Here is a 23838-nt window from a genome sequence, read left to right as displayed (position 1 = left end):
ATTTTAATTGAGGAAAAGTACAAAAGTATTAGCATTAAAACATACTTAAAATAAAATACTAATTATGCACAATGGCCCATTTCAGAATCATGTATATTATATTATTGTATTATAATTAGTGATGCATCATTTTAATGTTGCAGCTGGTAAATGTGGAGTATTTACCTAATCTTCGTTCACAGTATAGCGCAATACAAAGTCCTAGTTTCTATTGACAATATTTACTGGAAATCATTGGAGTCAGGTCCAATTTTGTTTTTCTTTTCTCCTTTTTTGTCCAATTTTTATGTAGTATTTTTGACTGGTGTTTTTTCTTTTCCTGACATGTTATTAACCTATTATGTATTTGAAATAAAAGAGGCTTTGAGGGAAAATTGCATTTAAAACAAGGTTTCTGTGTTGATCTAGATCGGTAGTCATTCTGCAACGTGACTCCCGGCTCACGTTGACGCTGGAGGTTTCTGAAGCACCGCCCAATAGCAGTGTCCGCAGTGGTGAACCTATCGCACCCCGGCAGATTTAAACACACAAACTGATTCGAGAAGACACCGGGGTGAGCGGGGCGGAGCCACACCGACTCTCGGCTGCTGAAATCAGCCTGGCGGGGGAGAGAAAAGAAAAGCAAGCATCGGGTTCAAAGCGACTATCTTCATCTACAGTGGAGGAGTTTGTGTGTAGATGTTAACAAGTCCCATATGAAGAGCAAAAATGAGACTCAGGTCTCAAAAAACCGTTACAACGTGTTCGGAGACGCCGAGGACCAACCGCCGACAGTCCAACAAAGCGACCCCGAGACCGACGCGCTTATCGGTGACCGAAAGCCCGCTTCAAACCAAGGTAACGCATTTTGCTACGATCATTTCCTCAGTCAGTAACCTTATATCCTCGTTAATGTTAATTGTACCAGTAAACATTGTGTTTAGTTGCCAGATTCAGTAGAATAAGTAATCGTTTCCGTATTCCGATGCTTTGCTAGTTAGCCGGACGGAATAGCTAACAGCTAACGTTGGTGTTCTCATAACAAAACAGTAGATTAGCTGTTAGCTAGCTGGACGATTTCATTCCTGCTCTAACGTTACTTGACTAACCACTCGTATTTTCTCCAGAGTTAAATAAATTCGTGGTTTACGCGCACCCGAAACTGTTGCGTGATGTAGCGTTAGTTAATTAAATATTTTGAGAAGGGGTGATCAGTTATACCAAGTTTTTTGGGTGACTTACACCAAGCTAAAAGCCAGCGCAGCTAACAGCCCTGCGGTGTAATGTTCAGTTTTTGTTTAAACAGTTTTAGAGAAGTTACGCTATTGATTCAACTTAATCGCCATTTTGGAGCCTGTAGTTTGTGGTGCTGTTGAATTGTGTTGCTTTAGAGGTATCTCTTATAATTTCACGTTACCAAACAATGATGGACACATTTATTATATTTTCTTAAATGCCATGTTGAGTTACAGAGTTTTACTGTGTCGTCCGTAGTGTAACTAAAGTACGTGGGCACTTTATCTTGTGTTGGCTCTGTATTACTCAAATTGAACACATTGAGTTAGAGACTGACAGTGACTGAGTTGAAGTGTCGCCTTTTAGCTTCGATTTGAGGGTGTTTTCATCCGCATCAGACAAATATTGCAAACACACTTCCCTAGTTTTTAAATGAGCAGAATGCATTGGACAGAGCAAACCAATCATATTCCACACTTGGAAGTCAATGGATGTTTAATAGACATCAGCAGACCATAGTATCTTCCCTTGTGATGCCCTGCCAGGGTTTCATCCCTCTATGGGGTTGTAAGGTTCAGACATGCAGCTCTGTGACGGGGTGTCTGACAGAGGATTGATGCTGCAGCAGAGGATTAAACAGCCCAGTTGCATGTGAGAGAGGGTCCCAGTAAAAGTAGGTCACCAGGACACATGCATGCAGACTGTTTACACTTGGGACTCCTGCAATGTGTGCTTGCTCTTAAGTAATTTTGTTTATGGCTCACATGTGGGCATTTTCCTTTTGGTCTGACCGTTGCATAGTTAAACAAAGCAAGTAAAATACATTAGGTACACATCTTATAGTACAGGACTGAGGCATGTTTCTATTGCTTGATGATGCAGTGACCCTGGTACTGACATAGTAATGGGACAACAACAAATAGTGATGCATAATCTTGCAATACACTGGTATCAATATTCTGATTATATGTATTATATTATGATTTGATATGCATTATTGATACACTGTTATTACCATTACAGTACCTTGTTGGCAATACAACTTACTTTGTGCAGCTTTTCTTAACTGCAGACATTTTTAACTCTGAAACAGTTTTACAGTATTTTAATACAGTTTTGTAAATAATAGCTGTCTCTAGCTTATAAAATAGTTGTTTAAAGGTTATATGTGTTCTTTGCGAATCATCACAATTTCACATTCGAACACACAGGTGAAACTAAACTTAGCTTTTGTTTGTTTTTTTTAGTTTACAATGAGTTTTTGTTTTTTTGGGGTTTTTTTGGTGTTTTTTACTGTGTAGAGTGAAGAGACCTTGGATCATGACTCCCACCACTCAGATGACAAAATACCCACAATGGCGAGGCGACAACTGCCCCGTGGCCGGGCAAGGAAGAGAGCCATCGCTGTTGATGACAGAGAATCGGGTACGTTTGGCAGCTTCCAGTTATTCTCAAGGATGCTGTTTTATATATTTTAACATTTTGTTTTCCTGAATATGAATACACTTGTTTTTGTGTGTTCTCACTGATCCTCTTCTTGTGGTCTAGATTTGGCCTTCAAGACTCCGATCAGGCCCATCATGCGCCATGAGCTCATACTGTCTGAGATCAACGCAGGGTCTCCTCGTAACACAACGGCCAGAAACATCTACTCGCCCATTGTGCGTTTCCTCACACCCAGCAAAGAGAGTGAGTACAGCTACTGTCTGCGGTCTATATAGTGGTTGTAGTGCCTAAAACAGACTCGACTTGTATGAATGCAAGACCTCAAAAAGCCATCAATCACCCTTCCAGATATTTAATTATGTGTTGTGGGAGAGTAAAAATGTACTCAGTCCACTCATCGCTTTCACTGCTTTACCATTTACTTTGGGAGACATCCAGTCATCCTTTTGAAGATTGTTTTCTTTTCTTATGAAGAATGGAGTAAACTCACTTACCAACCACAGTATGAATGTACCAGTATCTTTCTGGTGGACTGTGGTAAATTCCCACCCTGGGTGCATCAAATAGAAAGGATATCATGTGCCTCTTGAGCTGATCGGCAGGCTTAATGTTGTGAGCTGACAGCTTTGTCAGCAGTGTCCTGTTATAATTCAGATCCAGTATGAGTCATTACTATTCCCTTCTGAAAAGGTCATAAACAATACTGGCGCTATAAACAGCTTTAGTAAGTGAGTCTCGCTGTTTTGGTTTGTGCGTTATGTAAGAGGCTCCAGCTTTATCCGTGTTGTGATCAGGTGCAGCTACAACATTTGAAGAGAAATAAACTTCTCTACTTAGCTGGGATTTTTTCTGCATTGGTTATTTCTTAGATCATATTACGTTTGGATGTGTTACGTTAGATAATAAAGCATCCATTAACATTGAGAATAGACAGGAAACAAAGCACTTCAGAGCTTACCGTCATTAAGACAATTTATACATGTAGTTTATTACATAAGGCAAACTTTGCTTATTTATGTTCTTTTCTTTACACTTGTTAGGCACACCTGTTGTTCATTAAGGAAAATCCCATTGTCATCCAATGACTGTGCCTAAGGATTAACTTTTAACAGGCTCATGTTGTTTACAGTTTGTACATGTTTTGTCTTCTGTCCAGATGTGAAGTGTTCACCTACCAGAAACAACGTGTTGATGAGCCCAGAACAAGGTGTATTTGGCTTTGGCTCCATTGACCTTCTGGCCGGAGACGAGGAAGATGATGTCTTCAACCCGTAAGTATTAACCCCCTTTTCAGATATGCACCCCTTTACGTTAATCTGATGGCAGTTTAACATGTAGGTCTCATGTCTGATAAGCACCCTGGTCATTTTTTTTGTAAAATCCATGACAGCAATCTTACTAGGTCGGACCTGGTAACATTTCAGTGTCATTTTCAAAACGGCACAAATCTGAACTGAATGCTGTCAGATAAACATAAAGGCACAAGCACAAGGTAAAACAGGCAGAGAGAGAGATTAAATGCACATCTTTTACCATCTTCTAAGATCACCGTAATACATTTATCTCAATCATCGTCTCTTATGCACAAAATCAGTTTAATAAAAACTCGTGCACTGTAAAAGAGTCTATTTTAAGGCATTCGGTGATTGATCTTCTCAAATCAGATCAGTCTATTAAAAATGATTTTCCCCCCTGCGGTGCATCCGGGGCAAAAGAGTTTAAAAACCTCTTACAATAATAATCTGACCAACAGTCCCTCCATGTATTACCAATGTTCAGTCATGCCAGTCGCATGAGTGAATAAATGAATATCTGGCAAAACTCTTTACATATTGCATGTGAGCTAGTAGGAATTAAGCGGGAGCCCCAACTTACTGTCTTCTTCGGTTACTGAAACTTGATCCCAGACGTTGGGGATGAGGGAAATCCATTCACATAAGAATCACAATTCTTATCTTCTACAATTTTTAATCAATTCACAGAATCCAAAATCGTATCATACAATGCCAAATCAAGATGAACAGATGGCCTAGTACTTAAAATAAAAAAAATACAGTTTTCTCACCTGAGTGTTGCTTTTTTAAAAATTGATTTCTACAGTGCCGGAGCTTATCACCGCTTCCCTGTTTCATGTCCTTTTGTACATAACTCACTCGGTGTTGGTGATTCTTTCTATTCTAAGAGCTTTATTTTCTTTTCCAGCTTTACCTTCATCAAGAACATACCGTCACAGTCTCAGCATTCCCGACCCCAACTCAGAGATATTCCCCCCAAGACCAGGAGCACTCCAGAGGCCACACTGGTGGTCGACCTGGTGAGTTTAATCCTCTGGAGCTTCCTGTTCTCACATGTGGACACAACCATTCAGAAACATGAATGACCAACATGGAACTTGAACATGAAACAAATTGATCTTAACTCATGGGCTTTGTCCTTCAGTTTGTTCAGTTGCGATTAACAGCACGTCCCAAACACTAATAGTAATGATGGCTTCTTTAAAAAATGGTATGGATCATACATATTGTGATTGGTAGGAGTGGCATCCCCAGGTTGGTAGAATGTAGTTGTGTGAAGCAGCGATTGAGATGCTGGTATGAATGATAAAGAGCCTACAGTGACATACTTATTAAGACGTGATGAACAACCACCTGAATACATGGCTGATGGATCCAAATAATGCCTGTTTGGAAATTTGCTCCAACGTTTTTTGGAGATGTGAGTAGGCCTGTTTTGATAATTACGCAATCTGCTTATTGTACGTTAGATGGACATGACCGCAATCATTTTTGCTGACCTCTACATTGCCCGTTGTGTTTACGTGTGTTTGTTGACATATGAATGTCACCAATATGATGCCAGAATAAACTGCAGGGTTTTCCCTACATCATAAGACTTGAGGCGTAATGACACGTTTTGCTGTCATTTCTGGTCACGCTGCTTCTGTTCTCTCGTCGTCTGCTCTCTGTGTGGCGTTTCAGCATGGGCCGGCTCGGGCAGCTCCTCCACACTTTTCAGTGTTGCCAACTTTCTCGCTTGATTTAGCGAATTTTCAGACCCTCTGAAACTTTATTTCTAAAAAGCAACTAGCGACAAATCTAGCAACCTATTCAGACCATCATGGAAAAGGAGAGAAATATATTCATAAATTATATTGTAATTCATTCCCTTGCATGCTGCTCAGAGTAATCTCAGTCCTCGGCTCTTCTGCCATCAGCGCCGGACCTCGTCTCTCCTCTTGCGCCATGTGCAGTCAGTCAGTAGGTGCAACGTTTGGGGCAGGCAGGTATGAGCTTCTCTCACAATGTCCTTGTAGTGAGTTTGTGATTATTTGGCTAAAGATTTCTCTCTCTCTCCCTTGCTGCAACTGACACAACCCCTATGATTTATGCAAATGAATGCCATGCAAATGCCCTTAAAATAACAATAATATCATGTATGTAATTATTTTCTGGGACAATATATCGTCCAACAAAAGTAGTTATTGTGACAGTCCTAGATGTGGGGACATCTTGTTAGCTAGCAGCCCAGCTCCTGGTCACTGTCCGTTGTCATCCCATGGAGAACAGTCTTATCTCGGCAAGCCCTCGTGTAATTTACAGCTGGCTCTGATGTCGCCGTAGCTTTTTCATATGATATAATGACTTGAAAGATTAATTTTGGTCTCAGAGATGATGTATAATATTTGTTGCTGCCACATTAGTTTGTCTGAACGTAAAGTTTATGTTTTTCTTAGACAGTACAACAGCGATGCCTCTGTGGGCTTTGGGCTCCTTACATGTATAGATATATCACCACATTTCAATAAAATAAACATATATAAATAAAAACCTTTTGAGGTGAGATTATTTTGCCACAGTACACTAAGGTAAAGTTGTGTTGACATGTAATCACCAGAGCTGAGATGAGCTGGTGGTGTCAGCAAGAATGCTGCCGTCCCAATTGCAAATTGCAGCCTCACAATAGCTGCTTATTGTTTTCCTGAGCTAGGCTCAAACACAGTGGTTGTTTTGTTTTTCCCCATCTGTGTTCAATCTTGACTTTTTGGTTCAAATGTTCTTATTTGCTGTTGCTTAATTCGGTGAGATCTATTGTGGAGAACATATTACTCTGTCACACTGCAAGACAGGAGTGTGAGTTCATAAAGAGCTTTTATTTTAGGCTAAGATCGTGCCAGAGTTCAGTTGTAAAAAAAAAAATGTCTTTGTGTATGTAACTAGGAAATGAATATATCAGAAAAACTTCACTATGGTGGGTAAAACTGGCAGTTTATTTCTCTAAGTGGTTAGTTAAAGCAGAGGCTTTGCACCCATAACGAGAAAGCAGTCTTGGATTTTTATACAAAAATAAACTAAGTCACATTGTCCTTCCAGGAGGAGACCCTGATGTTCAGCTCTCTGAATGTGATCGAGGAAGCAGAGTACACCTTCCACACAGCTTTCCAGGACCATCAGTACAAGGTAACCACTCACTGCACGCTGATGCAGATGACTGCAGAGGGTGAAAAGGTTGATGGAAGAATCACTACAGTGTGTTTGTCGTCTTCAGTGAGGGATGACAGGAAGCAGGAGATATAAAGAAATCTAGTCTTACTGTGGAGAAATGCCAGAACTAACAATAACACTGGTGAGACATCGAGGCAGTCATCTCTATCATGTTGTCATTCATCATTATGCCTTAAATCAGTTGAGATAAATAAGTGATTAAAGGTGGTTTAGCATGTTAAGCCCATTAACATCAAACTGCTTATGTTTCAGTGCTGCAGCAAATTGCAAGAAAAAGAAATTAAAATAAATTCCTTGGTGGCACATTCATGTCCAACCCATCATATCAGAAGTGATAACAGACTTTTGAAAAGCACCGCATGGAAGTTTGAAGTCTCTGCAAAATTAGACAAACAAGCAGACAATACAAACAAAACGCACCCTATAACAGAGAATGAAGTGGCAACATTTGTCTCAAATAATTATTCACCTAATGCCATTATGGACAGGCTTTAAACATTTTCTATAATGTTCCCGGATCCACATTACAATTCAAATCAATGGAAACTGATCTTTAAACTATGCATTGGAGAATGGTAGGTAGTAACAAAGGATCTGTAGTCATTGGGCCAAACTGTGCAAAATCACAAGTATAACTGGCATCAGAGGTAAAGCATAGATTAAGATTAATAGGAACTGAGGAGAAAATGGAGAATATGTATTAACGTGTACCCTCTCTGCTCCCCTGTTATCAACAGGTGTACATGATCCTACGACCACATGTCAAAGAGTTTCTGCAGTCCATGGCAAAAATCTATGAGGTATGTGTTAATCTGATTATAAAATTAAATTGTCGGGTCGTTTATTGGTTCAGTTGGCTCTAGACAAGTGCTTGTTTTTAGTGTGATGAGGTGAACTTTATCATTAATAATAATATAATGTTCTGCAAAATTGGAACCTCAAATATTGTAGGCTCGTCTGATGAACTGATCTGCAAGTTTTCTCTCCCTCTCTACACACAGATACTATCTATCGTGCCTTCCCCTTTATTTTCATTTAATTCATCTGCTCCAACATTCCTACGTACCTATTTATATTATTTTTCTTTGTATATGAAAATATATGAAACTAAAAGTAGTTTTCATGGTGAGGCCCGTTGAGTTCTGGTTTGTGTGGAATCGGTCCCAGCTGCTGTTTGTGTTCTGTTACAGCTGTTTGTTTACACGTGTGCAAAGAAGGAATACGCTGAGAAGATACTGAACATCCTGGACCCGCAGAGAAAACTGTTTCGGTATGTCTCCTTAAGATCTGCTTTCACTCATGTTTCATAAACTCTCTGCTTGACTGCAGAGACATGCACTCTGTCAGGTTTATCAGACCCAGCCAGCGAGTGTTAGCCTGCTGCTCGGAAATGTTAAATGGTCTGTTTGTGGTCGGACCATTAGTTGGTCACTCTGGATTAAGCTGACTGTCACCCAAAGTGAATTACTATGAGTGCTGATGTGTTCGTGTCTTGTGGTGAGGACAGTAGAAATTAGGTTTGACTTTTGCCTTCAGGTGGTTAATATCAAGTAAAAGAAGGGATGTAAAGATGAACAGATAATCCATCAGAAAACCGACATAAGACTGATCTATAAAAAAACCACTGAAATTCAGAAAAGTGTGTCAGTGTGTGCGACCTGCCCTTCTTTGAACCTTTCGCAACACACCAACACTGAAGGAAATGCCGTACTACTGTGTACAATGCTGCCTGCATCATAAAATACTCACTGTTCATTTAAAGCGGCTATAATCTGTATTTTTTATAATAACTGACAAGCTCACTCGTAGTGGTGTACAGAGGATTATCAGCTGAATCTGCAGCTTTACGAAGCTTTATAACGAGTTTCAGCTCATTGTTTAGCTGTCCAAACACAACTTTACTGTTTTGGTTCCTTCTCACCGCTCCCATAGTGTCGTTTTTAGCGACTAGCTGGTGATCGTAGTGGAGCATTTAGTAGCTAAAGAGCCAGATATTTCTCTCAGGAGTTTGTAGAGACCAAACACAGAGCTAAAACGGAGTAGATGTTGGATTTATATTCATCAGGTGGCCAGAAACACGACTCCAAATGAATGATAATGTTGCTCCGGAACTGCTGGATGTGTAAATAAGTAAATGTTTGCTAACAAGTTCGTCATATCATGATGATGATGATGATATTATATTATTATTATTATTATTATTATTATTATTATTATTATATAAAAATAAATGAATAAAACCAAGTTACCAAGAGGTAAACCAAGTCAGCAGCGTTTTACTGAAACCAAAAAAAAAAAATCATCCTGCCTGTGTTTGACTGCCTATATTTACTGTTCGTGTGGCAGAAGACATTATTTTTTGAGGCATTTCTAAGTCAGTATTTGAAATAAAAATGAGATTTATTTTAGTCGCACTTTAATTATTAAAAAAGTAAAAAATATTACATCCTAATCACTGCAGAATCTAATCGGCTTTGAATCGCAGCATTTGGTATTTAAAATCTACACTCAGTGGCCACTTAAAGGGACAAATATCAAAAATATATATTTTCCTCTCACCTGTAGTGCTGTTTATCCGTCTAGATGGTTTTGGTGCGAGTTGCAGAGTTTTGGAGATGTCGGCTGTAGAGATGGCACTTGGCCAAAAAAATCAAGAATAACTCGACAGCAATGTCTCTTTCCAGAAATCATGGCCCGGTTACTCAACATAATCCACAGACCTTGTTGTGAGGTGGGAACTATTTTCTCTCTACCGATAGTTCCTACATGAAACTGCTCACAACAAGGTCGTGGATTATCTTAAAAATATATATTTTTGATTTTGCCATGAGCTAAAGCAATCCAAAACAGCAGCTCAGCCATGAATTCTACCTTTTTACAAAGATAATACTATTGAGAGGTGTTTCTAATGTTTTGCACACCTCATGTACAAACATGAGGGGGAAGAATATTACAAACACCTCAGCGTAACGTAAAGCTAACTACAATCTCAGTAATAAACATATAGTTGAATCAACGCCTCATGGTTTAACGTTCTAAGAAAAACTGAACATTATAAGTTTCGTAAAGATAGAATATGTGGCAAAGCTGTTGTACTGGATTGCATTAGATTGTACAGGTGTACCTAATAAAGTGACCACTGAGTGTAGGTACACATTGTTTCATCGGAGGGGGAGAGATACACACACTTCAATGAAACAGGTGTGAATGTTTTTAACATGTTGATTTCTCTTGTAGTCATCGTCTGTATCAGGACGATTGTGCCTGCGTTGTCGGCCACTACATCAAAGATCTCAACGTCCTGGGGAGGGATCTTGCCAAGACGGTCGTCCTGGACAACGCACCCCACACATACCCGTACCATGTAAGCACTGTGGAGCTGTCATTTTCATTGCTTTTAGAGGTGAGGTATGCAATTCTAATCCAATACACGTCTTTCAGCGAATATCTCCTCACGGTCTGCTAGCTGTCCGTTCAGTGTATACGCTGAAAACAAAACCTCTGGTGTTTGTACACAGCCCTGGCTCTGTAAATGGGAAACTAACAAAGTGGCTCTGACCGAGCCACACAGCACTATTCCAGCCCTGATTTGTGTGTCAGGTAAAGTTAAATAACTTGCCTGCGGACATTCAGCTTACTTTCTAATTTGCCAGGATATGCTGTTGTTGTGATGTTAGCTATAGTAGCAGGACAGTTGTGAGTGTCGCTTTCTGGAGCTGGTCTGCTGGCTCTGGGAAACCGTCTCGTCCTCTCTGGCTGTAAGCTTCGCAGCAGCAACTGTAGCAACAGTTTGCTAACCCACAACCTAGCTAACGTTCGTTACATTGCTTGCTGTGTCGTTGTTCGCTCTATCATGGTGTTTGTCATGGTATTGGATTTCTCCAGAATCGCATACGCCACCTTTTTTAATGGATAGAGCTGGTGATATTCTATAGTGTTGTTATCAGCAAATCCCATGAAAAGACCAAAACAACCAGCAATGTGTTAGTCCGTCTCTCAATACTTTCTGACTTCCCTGCTGGTCTTTGGCTCTCAGCCCTGAGCCCACTGGTTCTTACTGAAGACGTAAACCTTTTAAAAATGGGACACAAATATTTAGTTTTTTAGTCATTTTTAAAGGGAGCTATGTTATTTCTTAATAGAGCTGGGAACTTGGAATTCCTCATCATCTCGCAACTGTACAGTGAAAACCGACAAAAGACCGTTTTTATTCATTTGAGTTTTTGGTGTTTTTTGCAGCTGATGAACACGATTCCCATCAAGAGCTGGTCCGGAGAGTCGGAGGACAGAGAGCTCCAGAAGCTCATCCCCTCCATGGAGAAACTGTCTGCAGCAGTACGTCGGTCATATTATCAGCTTCTATGATTATTACATATTACGTAGTTGCTGTATCCCCCAATCATCCTGTGTGGACAGATGAGAGTTTGTCCTTCCTTTACTTTCCCTAAAATTCATCTTAAGGTTCATGGAAGAAAAGAAGAAATTGTCCCTTAGTTAGAGGTGTGACAATCAACCAATTATGACGGGTAAAGATTGTAGACTTCTGCCTCAGTGTCGTGTTTGATACTAACACTAGGAAGTTAGAAATGTTCAGATCCTGTAAATGGGGCATTTAAGTAAAGTCATATAATTATTACGAGCAAAATGTGTGGGGATGCACAGATCTGATACACTGGATGAGTATCGGCCACCATGTGACCGATCCATATTAAATACAGAGGCAATACAGAAATCCCTGGACTCATGTTACTTAAAAGTGATTCCACTGATTTCCATGCAGTGAGGTTTACAGATAATAATAATGTAATCGGTCTTAGAAAACCGCCTGAGTTGGGAATTTGTTTAACTGTAACTTCTGATGTGTTTGAGTTCTGTTCGAAGTGTGAACCAGATTGTTTTCGTACTTCAGTTTTGTTCTTGCAGTCCTGGTCAGTGCAGCCAGTAGTTTTACCAGACAGTCAGTTGTGAATAAAACAGCTGGTTATCTGCAGCAGCATCTGCCTGCTGTCTTTCCTCCCCCGGTTTCATCATTCAGTCCGTATATCTCCCGTTGTGTTTTTTCAGGAGGATTTTCGGGAGGTGCTGAAGAAGAGGAAGGATCACTTCCACCGGCTGCTGTCAGAGGACTAACAGGACTCTCCGCCTCCCCCAAACTACTTTATGTGACTTTCACAGCTCGTGTTTGCTTTCTTTATACTTTGGCTAAAAGCAGAATCCAGTTGGACTTAGATAACCTGTTGGTTTGTGCCGGACCTGCTCGCCCTCCTCTGTCCAAACTCCCCCGTTTCTCCGAGACTCATTCCACCGGGACATAAACTGTTACCGTGTGTGTGTATATATTTACAAGACAAAACTTGAAATATGTTGTTTATAGTCATGCTTTTTTATTTATTGATTTATGTTGCTAATCAACTGCTGTCCTCTGTATATTTTAGATAAGCTTTTTTATGCAGTAAAATCACCCTAATAATAAATGGGAATATGGAGCACCTCTGTCAGTTATATTGGCTTTACTTTCAGCACATTGTGTACAGTCTGTTTCAGTTCTGTGAAATAATGCTTGATTTAATAATAGATGTTCATTTCTGAACATGTGAGGTGAGCGGTTTGTCTTGAAATCTGCTTCTTATTGACGCAGAGGACGACGTTACAGCGGACAGTGCGGTAACAGTGACGCAGCAGAATAAAATCACACTTTACTGTAAAATGATGAAATGATACATTCAGGACTGCCTGAACCTGGTCAACGTCCTCTCTGCTGGTTGTATTTGTTATGGCTTTTATCTTATGGACATCTTCCCAGGGTCTGTGGTGTGACAGCTGTAGTGCGACGTGCTGTTCTTTTATTTCCTAAAAAATGCTCTTCCTGCTGCTAAAAAATAAAACCAATCACTTCCTGTGCAGCAGGAAAGAGCCACCAGAGTTAGAAGAGCAAATGGAAAAGATGTGTGAAATAGGAGGGATCACTTATGAAAAGAAATAGGAATAAAATAATAAAAGAAATAGGAATACTATCACATTAAACAACGTTCTTCTGGTTATGGCAGATTTTTGACGCGTGCTGTGGCATCTCTGACAGATTTCCTAAAAACAGCTTAATAAGACAAAAACAAAAGGTTTAATTTGTTGAAAATAAAATAAAAGTTTCATGTTTAATTATAGAGAAATAAACCACTCCAGGTTTAGAAGAATAAAGAATAATAATGCCAAAACAACAGTTTAGGAATCTTATAGTGATACCAAAAAACAGACTGTGAACCTGTGTCTTTAGGTTTAATATTATAGTAATAAACAGTAAATCCATTACACGGTAGTACACACCATCATCCTGCGTATGAGTATTAGAGGAGTGCTGAGGTTTAGTTTAAGTGTAAATGTTTATTCTCCTGTTTAGATAAACTCGTGTTTGTGATGGATGTGACTGTTGAATTTGAAGGTAAACTGCGAGAAAGTGCCTCCTCCTCCTCCTCCTCCTCTTGCTGCTGCTGCTGCTGCTGCTGCTGCTGCTCCGGCTTTATTTGCTCCATATGGTGTTTGACATGGTACCCAGGAAGGAAAAAAACTTGTGTGGGCGGAGGAAAAGCCTAGTATTTTGTCCGTCCTGAAATTTGATTCAGAAGTTCAGGATCCTGGAAGACAAAAAGCAAACGGAGGGGGAGGGAAGAAAGGCAGAGAAGGACGGAGGTTTTTTTAACTGCGAGAAGAGTAAACTCACCAAATAATCTGCAACCTCCGACTAAAGTAAGTCCATTTATACGAGGGATGTTTCTAATTAAATACTGCGCTTAGACAGGCGTTTCATGGAGTTAAATTAATTCACATTTGTCCTTGAAATCTAATTGTTAAGTGCTGTAATTGCTGCTGAATGGCCACAAAATATAAGGTTTCGGAGCAGCTCTTTCAGAATGATTTGTGTGTCCTTTACGCACAGATTTAATGCTCGAGCGCATTTGATTTATTTATCATCAAATTGGGCATTTCCTGCAGCCCCCAACACTAAACCAGACAAGACCAGACGTTATTTGCTTTGTGGAAGAGGAAATGTAATAAATATTTGTTTGAGAGAGTTGCTCAGCAGCGGGAGAAAAGTTATTTTTCAGCGGGGAGTAGAAGCACATTGCCCCCCTACGCGCGTTTCCACATGCACGCCAACTATGATAACCACCGAGATTTATTCCCCTCCGACCTAAAAAGCCAGACGAGTCCTAATTGCGCACTATACATGGTAAAGTCCGCATTTGTTTGGAGAAAGATCCTCACCGCAGAGTTTGTGTGCCGACTCTGCGCCACCGTTGGATGTGCGCCAAAAACATCCAGAAGAAAATGCTCCAAATTCACTCTGCAGATGTTAATGAAAGCCTCTGAAATTCACCGTGCGGTTCAAACAAAGGCGCGTGATTGGTGTTATTTTACATCCATTTCTCTGGCGCTTTTGTCCAAATCGTCGTGCAATAGGCTAAGTACATTTCACGCGTTTCTATAGTAAGAAGTGACCGGAAAAGTAACCAATAGTGATAAAAGAAGTATAAGTAAAAGGAATACCACACTGTAAAAATACTCCATTACAACTAGTAGTCCTGTATTAAAATGTACATAAGTACTGGCAACAAAATGTACTTTTAATATAAAAAGTAAAAATGCTCATTATGCAGGATGTCCCCTGTCAGTGTTATATTGTTGTATTATTGGATCATTTTTACTTTCATGTGCTTTGTTGAGGGGAAGCTAATTTTAACTGTTTCATATACTGATGGGTACTTTAATCAGCAACAGTGCATCATATTTTATAAACTGATCACATGTTTTGTGTTTAATATCTCAATCTGAAAAGCTGTTAAATACATATAGTGGAGTAATAACTGCAATATTTAGTGCAGTAGAAGTATAAAGTAGCAGTACTTAAGTACAGTATTTGAGCACATGTACTTTGTTACTACTGGCAACCAAATGGTTTTATCCTGAGTTATCTTCTAGATTAAATGTAATTTAAAGTATTTTCCCTTAAGAAATCAAGATAATATTTTTCGTGTACATTAACTTTCATTGTATTTGCTCTATTGGTGACGTAATCCTGCCTTGTGTTATTTCAGATCACCCTATCTGCTATATGTGAAAGGGCCCCAAGATAAATCTGAGGGGTCACCAGATGATTAAAGGGATCAAGAAAAAAACATCTATTACAAAAACATATTTATTTTTTCTAATTTAGCTATTTTCTTGTGAAATACTTACTTTCACTTCTCTAGGCCTATATAAAAAGATTTATACTTAAATAGTTAAACATTGGATATATTCACCTTCCTCAGGCCTCTAAAAATATGCAAAATAAGTGAAACACTGGATATTTTTCCTTCTTTATGGTTCAACAAAACCTTAAAATAAGTGAAATACAAGCATCAACAAGTATCTCATGTTTGAGTCTTGGCTTCAAAGCAGGAAACTGTTCTACCTTCAGCCCATGTTGTATACAGGCAAAGCTTTTTATTTAACGCTGATTCATTTAGGAGTTTGATACATTTTGTTAATGAAATAGTTCAACATTTTGGGAAATGTGCTTATTCACTTTCTTGCTAAAAGTAAGACGAGAAGATTGATACCACTCTCATGTGTGTCCATTAAATATGAAGCTGGAGCCAGGACACAGTTAGCTTAGCTTAGCATAAAGACCTGAAACAGCTAGCCTGGCTCTGTCCAAAGATATCAGTATCCTACAGCACCACTAAAGTTCACTAAGCAACTCATTAGATCTAATTTGTTTAATCCGTACAAAATAGAAGCTTAAAATGATTTTTTGACCTTTGGAGCCAGGCTAGCTGTTTCCCTGTGTTTCCAGTCTTAATGCTAAGCTAAGCTAGCCTAGCCGGCTGTTCGCTATAGCTTCATATTTAATGGACAGATATGAGAGTGGTATCAATCAGCAAGGAAGCTGAAATCAAACTACTCCTTTAAATGAAAAGAAAAAAAACTCAAAACAGGTTTATATTCCTCAAACTTCAGCATTTTACAGACACTGGTATTGTTATCTAACCCTCGCTCTCCAATACTTGAGTCACATTTAAGTATAGTGAGTCTAAACATATTGGAATCAGCCTGGAAAATACCCACCATGAATAAGTTTTTAAATGTGGAACATAAAGTAAAATACAGAGGACATGACCTCCGTGTCTTGGCTGCATGATCAAATGTTGTAGTTTTATATGTGCAGTGTCTTCTGGATACAGGAATAGAAATATGTATTCTATGTGGTGTGCTCCGGTCATTTATAAGCTCTACAGAAAATGTATTTAATGTCATTTGGACTTTCTGCAGTAGACTGTTACAGCTGTAGTCTGGGTTAATCTGTCCTATCGCATGTTATTCCTAAAAATCAGATTATAATTTTCACATTTTGTGAGAAAAGGTCTCAAGAAAACGAAAAACAATTCAAACTTGCAGAGGCAGCGTTACCTTGCAGAGGAAGATAAACTTCCTGTCAGTGATGACTATTGTACAGACACAAACTCATAACACTGATTTCCTTAAATCCCAAAAAAGCCTCTTTCCTCACATAACACAACCAGTTAGACATCACTCCACATAAAGTCCCAATAAAGTTTTGCCTAATTTGGAGGGTAAATGCTATCATTGTCAATAAAAAGTGGTAAAGCGGTACCTTTGAAACCGAAGGTACAAAGTGCTTTACAGGTAGAATAAAAGTGGGATGAAGGAGATAAAAGAAACAGAAGACAATATATAAAAACAATAAAAATTAAGTACAACTCACAACAACTCTTCTTAGATTTCTCCGACTCCAACTTCAGTAGTTGCTCCGTGATTTTGGGGGAATCAGGATTTGAATAACTTTTCATTTTGGTTCAAAACAGTTTTCCAAAGCGTTTTTAATGACCTTAAATGTTCTGTCACGGTTTGATGATGATGTGGTTTCTTTCTGCACATTTTCACAAGTGCCACCAGATGCTTGAAAGAAAGTGAATAAATGACTCTATTTAATAAAAAGTAAAGATGAAACAAGGTGGGTTTTACAGTACAGTTGTGTACTGATTTGGCTTCTCTGACACGTGGAGGTGGTTTTACTGCCCCATGTGTCCCTGGTTTGGTGTTTTTTACTGGTCTTTGTCTGGACCTCCTCCTGCTCCTCTCAGGCTGTGTGACTATGAGCACCTCGGGGCTTCAGGCCACTAACCGGCAGAATGTGAAGGAGCTCGACAGCATGAAGGAGTCCATCAGTGATATCATCAACCAGCTCCAGGACATCGACCCGACCAGGCTCTCCTTCTCCCCCTTCTTGGACCTGGACACTCAGATCTCCTTGGCGCCGGTGTCAGACAGCCCCGAGTCCTCGGTGGAGGAGCTACACTCGTCCTCCCACTCCGTCTCCGGCTCCCAGCGCTCCCTTGAACCGCCACCAGCAACCAATCAGCCGAGGAGTGAGTTATTACTGCGGCTTTTTACTGTCTGTCTGAAGGAGCTGTAGGATTTGAGGGGAGGCCAGAGCAAATTAGCAAAGGCTAAAGTTTGAGTTTGAGTCCAGACTGGATCCAAAGAGAGTTCAGACAGAGTCAGGGCTGATTAAAGAGGAGCAACAGTCAGTGAGGAGTGCACATGTCTTTCCAATTTTGAAAATAATGCTGTAGGAGGTTTTTTAAGGTAGAGCAGATGTGTAGATCTACCTGCAGGAGCTCTGGACTAAATCAACATCCATGTCTTGCATAAAAATTTTAGGACCTTTAAATCCTTTATACAGTTGTTTGTAGTGCATAACAAAGCACTATGAGGTGGGTAAAAACATGCTTTTGACTGGCGATTTTGTTTTAATCGTAAAAAGTTGAATCAACATCCAATACAGTTACATTCAGGTACATTACCATTAGCTTTAGAAACAGGCAGGTTTAATTGTCTCCCTGGAGTGAAAAGGCTTTGTTTTGAAGTCCATGTCGTTTTATTGCTTATTATATGATGATTTAAGGGCGACACGTTTTAGTAAAATGTCCTGCATGAGTTCTTCTGGATTGCGTATTATAAAACTTTAGTTGTGTTTTAGGAAGGGAGCCTTTGTTTGTGGCAGATTTTATTTGCAGAGTTTAAGACAGGGGACAAAGTTCTTTGTTCGCAACAGTGGTTGTGGTGCCTTATAAAGTCTGTGTGGGTTGGGCACTTGCATGTGCACGACACAATAAATAACATAACTAACTAACTTACCTTGAAAAAAGTTGGTTTTAAGTCAAAACAGACATGAAACAGACAAAGTTTAAGACGTATTTAGAACAGTAATGAAGTGGGTGAATGTTTGCAACCCTCTACAACACACAAGTATTCCTGGTAGCTCGTGCTTCAACCAAGAAATCATTTAGATGTATAGTGGATGTTGATACGATAGCCTGCAGCAACTGTGACAACACCTTTGGAAAAATTGAGAGAACATCTGCAGAATGTCTATAATTGCCTCATGAATGAAGAGGCACATTTCTGCACATTGCCGCACTTCTTTTTTTGGTAATTTGAATAATTGCAAATTTCGTCAAAGTACACTTTCAACTCGGTCCTGTATCCTGACCGTATCTTGTGGTCCTGTATTGTAGAGGGTCTAGTTTCAAGAGTAGTTATTTCAGTTTATATTGTGTTCACGTGGTGGTGCATATTCCTAAATTTGTTCAAATTCAAAAATCATAACAAACTAACTGACACAAAGGAAACTTGTGATCATGTTGTAATATTCCAGCATAGGAGTACAGGTTGGTTTCTGGGTTTCTGTAACTGTGGGAACTTGGAGGGGACAGGGTACAAACACAATGCACAGAAGGCAGAAGGTGGGTTCAATAGGGGCCCAACAGCAATTTGTGGCCCTGAGGCCTCCTAATGGGTTAATGCAGCCATGTGCCCACCACTTCAAACTGTTACATGAGACCCAGGCCTGACATGCAGTACGGGAATGATTGATTAGTGTGAGTCTGCATTTGATTGCTTTCAGTATCTGGTTTTGGATTGCGTATTAAAATGTGCTCTGATTTGAACAGGCTCTGGTCCCTGCCCCCAGCAGCCCGGCAACGACCTCCCAGCGGAGCCACGAGCAGATCCGACAGAGGAGGGGGAACTGGATCAAACTCTTTCCAGTCCGATCATCACAGAGCTCAATTTGGAGGCTGCCACGGAAAACTGCATCAGCTGTCCAACCCCAGCCTCTCAGGGAGACATTCCCAACGGCACAGACACACCGAGATGGAGTCCAGAATCCACCAATCTGGACTGCACTGTGGACGAGGGTCGACCTCTGATAGGCCCGCCGCCAGAGAGCGTGGAGCTGACTGTGTGGAGCTCAGGGGGGCGGGGAGAGACTTGTGAGGCCGCGGAGGAGGCTTCGGATTGGGGACGATGCTGCTGCCGCTGCTGCCAGTGTAAATGCTGTCAGAGCGGCCGGGTTCCTGCCTTCTCCTCAGTCCTGGCCTCTCTTCTGTGTGCAGCCGGGATCCTCTATGCACTCTATTTCTATGTCCCCATTAAACCCCCCGACTGCCCCGACATAGCCAGCCGCATCGTTTTCACCTTCTGCTGCTGTGTGATGGCGGCCGTCCCCATCCTGCTCGGTACGCTTCAAACACCTGCACGCTGACATTCAAAAACAGCCGCGTGAGCGCCACAAATGAAAGATAAAGATTAAGAGAGGATTTGGTTTGTCTGGCTGCCTCGTCTCGGAATGTTTCAATGTCTCCTGTCCCCTTTAATTTCATGCGCTTTCAACCTCAGTGCAGCAGACGTCTCCCCGGGCCTCTGGAGAGAAGCATAATTTCCTTCTCCTGCACATAGCTTTAAATGGAAACTACAATAAGAGGTTGGCTGCGTTTCTCGTCTCCCAGGCTGTGGCCTAATTGTTTCAGAATATTTTAATCACTTCCCAACCTGGGCGACTAGAACGAGGGGGGCAGGTGGCAAAAACATCCAAACCAAAGCCTGTCCAGACCATTTTCCTCTCACCTATTTGTCAAGCTGGTGGCAGTGAGGAGGATTTGCATGTAGGCCATTCTGCTGGCAGTTGCCATATTCAAATAAAGATATTATAAAAACAAAGTATGCTGTCAGACGAGATCAAGTGCAGCTAGGAGTTGCTTAAAGTTGAGAGTTGTTGGTGGAAAGATGGCCAAGATTCAAGATGCTAACTGACTTATTGCTCTTTTATCCCTCACAGCGATGCTCATGGGTGCAGCCTGCCAGTTCTGCACAGGCTCCTTCAATCTGCAGGAGTCGTTTCCCAGAAGACGGGCGGTTCATCAGTTGTTTGTCACGGCGTCCTTGGAGCAGTTACTCCTCTACGTCCTCAACCTCGTCGTTATGGCCACTTTACTGCCTCAAGACCAGCTAAAGTTGGTGCCCATACTGGTCGCCATGTTCATCTTAGGAAGGTGAGGCTCAAATGTGGACCAGAGGGGTGTTTGATAAACATGGCTCATAGAAGCACCTAACAAACTGATCCAGGATTAAACTGTTTTAATTTAAAAGATATTCCTCCTTCATGACTTTGATACACAGATATGAGACATTAAACACAGATCACATCAATTCACAATAAGGAATACTGACATGAGCACAGAGTAGCACATGTTAAACATTTAATATGAAGAATAAAATAATACAGCAAGAACACAACCCCAGTCTACAGCCATTGCTAGCAGCTCTTTACTTAGACACAGCGGTGCTATCAGTGTGCTCACATAGACTATGCTAACATGCTGATGTTTAGCAGGTGATATTTACCATGGTCGCCATCTTAGTTTAGCATGTTGGCATGCTAATATTTGTTACTTAGGCTGATGGGAATGTCATTAGTTACTTTTTTTGTGTGTTCATAAACCAGAGATGAAAAAAGTCAGGGGATCTCCAAAGTTATTACAGCTCATCCCGAAGAGGACATGAATGTCTTAACCAAATTTCATGGCAATCCATCCATTTGTTGTTGAGATATTTTAGTCTGGACCAAAGGGGTGGAGCCACGGTGCTAGCACGGCTAAAAACGAACACAACCACTGTCATTAACAAAGCCAAAGAACTTTTGGCAGCATGTTGTAGAGCAGCAGTGAGCTCAGACTGTGACACAAGTTAAGATGAACTCAGCTTCACTGAACTCTTCTATTAGCTCAGTTTGTTTGCCATCCTGAGTTCAACTACAGTGTGAGTGATGTGGATTTTCTTTGTATCATAAGTGCTAAAAATATCAAATCAAACACCAGCCAAGTAATTTATTTCATAGGAGGAAGATAATTTGCATTTTTAGATATCAATCTCATGTCTGTGCTTCAAGTATGGAGCTAGAGCAAGAGGACAGTTAGCTTAGCTTAGCACAAAGACTGGAAACAAGTGGAAACAGCTAGCCTGGTGATTATATGTCAGATTGTTTCTTGGCTGTGAACAGTTGCAAGGCAACCAGGAAGTTACTGGTCCCAGCCATTGTACTTTTTACTCCACTACATTTATCTGACAGTTACAGTTACTAGTTACCTTTTAGATTTTACACAAAGAAAGACGTGATAATGAATTGTTAAAGATTAAACCAGTGGTTCCCAACCTTTTTGGCTTGTTGAAACTTTACAACAAAGCTGTATGTACTCTCTTGTCGCAAGCTTCAGATGTTTGTGAGTTGTTTGTTTGTTGTTTACAGTTTCACCTCAGAGTAAATTTCCCCTCTAAACAGATCATGCATTTGTATATCGGGTCTCAAAGAGGTAAATTTATCCAATATTTTACAAAAAAACAAAGATCTGAGAAAAGCCCATATAATGAATACAGATTTGTGTTGCACAACTTTATTTATTCTTCTTTCTTACTCTACCAATCATCTCACAACTCATCAGATGTATCTGGGTGGGAACCACTATATTAAACTACCTAATGGTACACAGTATAAAGTAGTTTGTTCCAGCCAGCTACAGGAGTAAAATGCTACTTATGCATTGATGCATCAGTATTAACAATCTAGACTTTTACTTTTAATGGAGTAATTTTACATTGCTGTATTGGTACTTTTACTTCAGAAAGGGTTCTGAATACTTCTTTCACCTCTTGCTGAAGTAAGTCTTGTTTAACTGGAGCTTTATGAAACACCGTCAGGGAGGTTGTGAGTGTTTATCAGTGAAGTTTGAAGTTGATTTCCTGTTTAATCCTCTACAGGCTTGTTTACTGGGTCAGCCTGAACGTGTGCAGCTCCTGGCGAGGCTTCGGCTCCGGCCTGACTGTCTTCCCGCTCCTCGCCATGGTGGCTCTCAATCTGTTCCTCATGTACACCCTGAATCTCAAAGAGCCACTTTTTGGCTCTCAGGACGTCCTCTATAATCAGGTCACCCCCTCTTCCTGGTCAGGGGAGACATCACAGAGCCCGAGTGGCAAACCAGACATCCTACCCACAGACATCCTGGACGCTCAGTGAGTAGGCGAGGTGCACTTTCTTCTTTCAGAGAAGGAGATCTTTCCAAAAATAGGCCATTCCTGTGGTCTGCAGCTCAGCACAGCAACACACGCTGCAACTATAACCTCCAAGTCTGTGACAGCTTAACTTGTATTTTTGCTCCTCCTATACAGGACTTTTTTAATGTGGATTCATGCTTATTATCTGAAATGCAAGAGCTCTTTCCCTGCTAGTGGCGGAGGAAGCCTTTGAACAATGCCGTAGTCTTAAAACATTTGTCCTTTTAAGCTATTCCAGTGCCTATATTTAATGATTTGAAGTCTAAGTACTTAAAAGCTCCGCTATATATGTGGCTGAATATGGTTTGATCTTAGAAAACCACGAGACAAGCAACTTCAGTTGTCAGACTTTATTATTATTTCAACTGTCCAAAAGTTTGTACATGATGAAGACAGAATAAAAGCCATCTTTTCCAGCCGGTTTTCAGTTTCTTCACTTTGACTGAGCAGCTATTCCTGGAGAAACTACAGTGTGTGTTTTCAGCGCTGGGACTGTCATTATGTGATAACATGCTCTCCATGTTGCTCTCCATCTCCACCCTGCTGACGTCCTCGCTGCTGCTGATGTCGCTCGCTCGGTTTGTGGCGCAAAATGAGGCCAAAGCAAAAACAGCATGCTAAAGATGGCTGCACTTATTTTCTTTTGACCACTTAGTCAACAAGAGATTAAAGAGCTATCCAAATTACTTTAATTAAAGGCGATTCATTTGATTATTTATCATGTCAAATTCAGCCTCAATGCAAAGATTTACTTGCTTTTACCAATTTAATGAAAGAAAACGTTTAATTCCTGCACGCAGTGAGGCGAAGGTCTGTGACCAAAGCGTTGTGTCTCTCAGTGCTGACAGTGTGCGAGAATTCAACCTGGTCTTTCTTTCACATATGGTTTTTATTTTGCACAACAAGTTTTACAAATTTAATACCAGTATACAATAATAATACACATATTTTTGCAGGTCAGACTTAGTAATCAAGTTTGTAGGTTGGGCTTATCACTTTGGGGTCAGGTAACTAAAAGGCAATGTCATCATATTTGACATTTTATAGACTTACCTGCCTTTACTGTTAATCTGGCCCACAAATTAATGTAATTTAATATAATTTTTCCCATTTAGATTTTGGGAAGAGGTATTTCTCTTTATTTGAATCATTTAATTATCTAGGTTGCAAACTCAGTAAATAAAAATCTATTTATTTTTTTATTTAAAATTTAATATTTAGCAAA

At 40.3% G+C, this 23838-nt stretch overlaps 2 protein-coding genes across 4 annotated transcripts; both read left to right on the top strand.

Moving 5' to 3' along the window:
* The first annotated feature begins 522 nt into the window (after positions 1–522).
* ctdspl3 (CTD (carboxy-terminal domain, RNA polymerase II, polypeptide A) small phosphatase like 3) lies at positions 523–12652 on the top strand. Of its 2 annotated transcripts, XM_044200532.1 has the most exons (12): positions 523–837; positions 2517–2640; positions 2764–2904; positions 3818–3932; positions 4864–4975; positions 5876–5944; positions 7032–7118; positions 7901–7963; positions 8354–8433; positions 10401–10527; positions 11403–11498; positions 12228–12652. In XM_044200532.1, exons 1-12 carry the CDS (start codon positions 709–711, stop codon positions 12291–12293), a joined length of 1209 nt encoding a protein of 402 aa, XP_044056467.1. In that variant the 5' UTR covers positions 523–708; the 3' UTR covers positions 12294–12652. The 2 variants fall into 2 exon arrangements, with proteins under 2 accessions (XP_044056467.1, XP_044056468.1); XM_044200533.1 differs by lacking the exon at positions 5876–5944 and having other exon boundaries at positions 529–837.
* Positions 12653–13690: 1038 nt separating this feature from the next.
* On the top strand, positions 13691–23029 carry LOC122878141 (transmembrane protein 79-like). Of its 2 annotated transcripts, none has more exons than XM_044200530.1 (5): positions 13691–13904; positions 15254–17590; positions 19178–19744; positions 20344–20557; positions 22320–23029. In XM_044200530.1, the coding sequence occupies exons 2-5, from the start codon at positions 17317–17319 to the stop codon at positions 22573–22575; spliced, it is 1311 nt and encodes a 436-aa protein (XP_044056465.1). In that variant the 5' UTR covers positions 13691–13904; positions 15254–17316; the 3' UTR covers positions 22576–23029. The 2 variants fall into 2 exon arrangements, with proteins under 2 accessions (XP_044056465.1, XP_044056464.1); XM_044200529.1 differs by having other exon boundaries at positions 13692–13904; positions 17306–17590.
* The last annotated feature ends 809 nt before the right edge of the window (positions 23030–23838 follow it).

Source organism: Siniperca chuatsi, linkage group LG6 (genome assembly GCF_020085105.1).
Source record: "Siniperca chuatsi isolate FFG_IHB_CAS linkage group LG6, ASM2008510v1, whole genome shotgun sequence".
Lineage (NCBI taxonomy): Eukaryota > Metazoa > Chordata > Actinopteri > Centrarchiformes > Sinipercidae > Siniperca > Siniperca chuatsi.
Note: the sequence above shows the minus strand (reverse complement) of the source record. Positions and strands in the feature narration are given on the sequence as shown.

Bases quoted from the DNA above. Each gene is read 5' to 3' on its own strand.
- ctdspl3 (XM_044200532.1), top strand. From the start codon at position 709: ATGAGACTCAGGTCTCAAAAAACCGTTACAACGTGTTCGGAGACGCCG. The intron at 838-2,516 runs GTAACGCATTTT...TTTACTGTGTAG, and splicing joins AAAGCCCGCTTCAAACCAAG to AGTGAAGAGACCTTGGATCA. The intron at 3,933-4,863 runs GTAAGTATTAAC...TTTCTTTTCCAG, and splicing joins GAAGATGATGTCTTCAACCC to CTTTACCTTCATCAAGAACA.
- LOC122878141 (XM_044200530.1), top strand. From the start codon at position 17,317: ATGAGCACCTCGGGGCTTCAGGCCACTAACCGGCAGAATGTGAAGGAG. The intron at 17,591-19,177 runs GTGAGTTATTAC...TGATTTGAACAG, and splicing joins AGCAACCAATCAGCCGAGGA to GCTCTGGTCCCTGCCCCCAG. The intron at 19,745-20,343 runs GTACGCTTCAAA...TATCCCTCACAG, and splicing joins GGCCGTCCCCATCCTGCTCG to CGATGCTCATGGGTGCAGCC.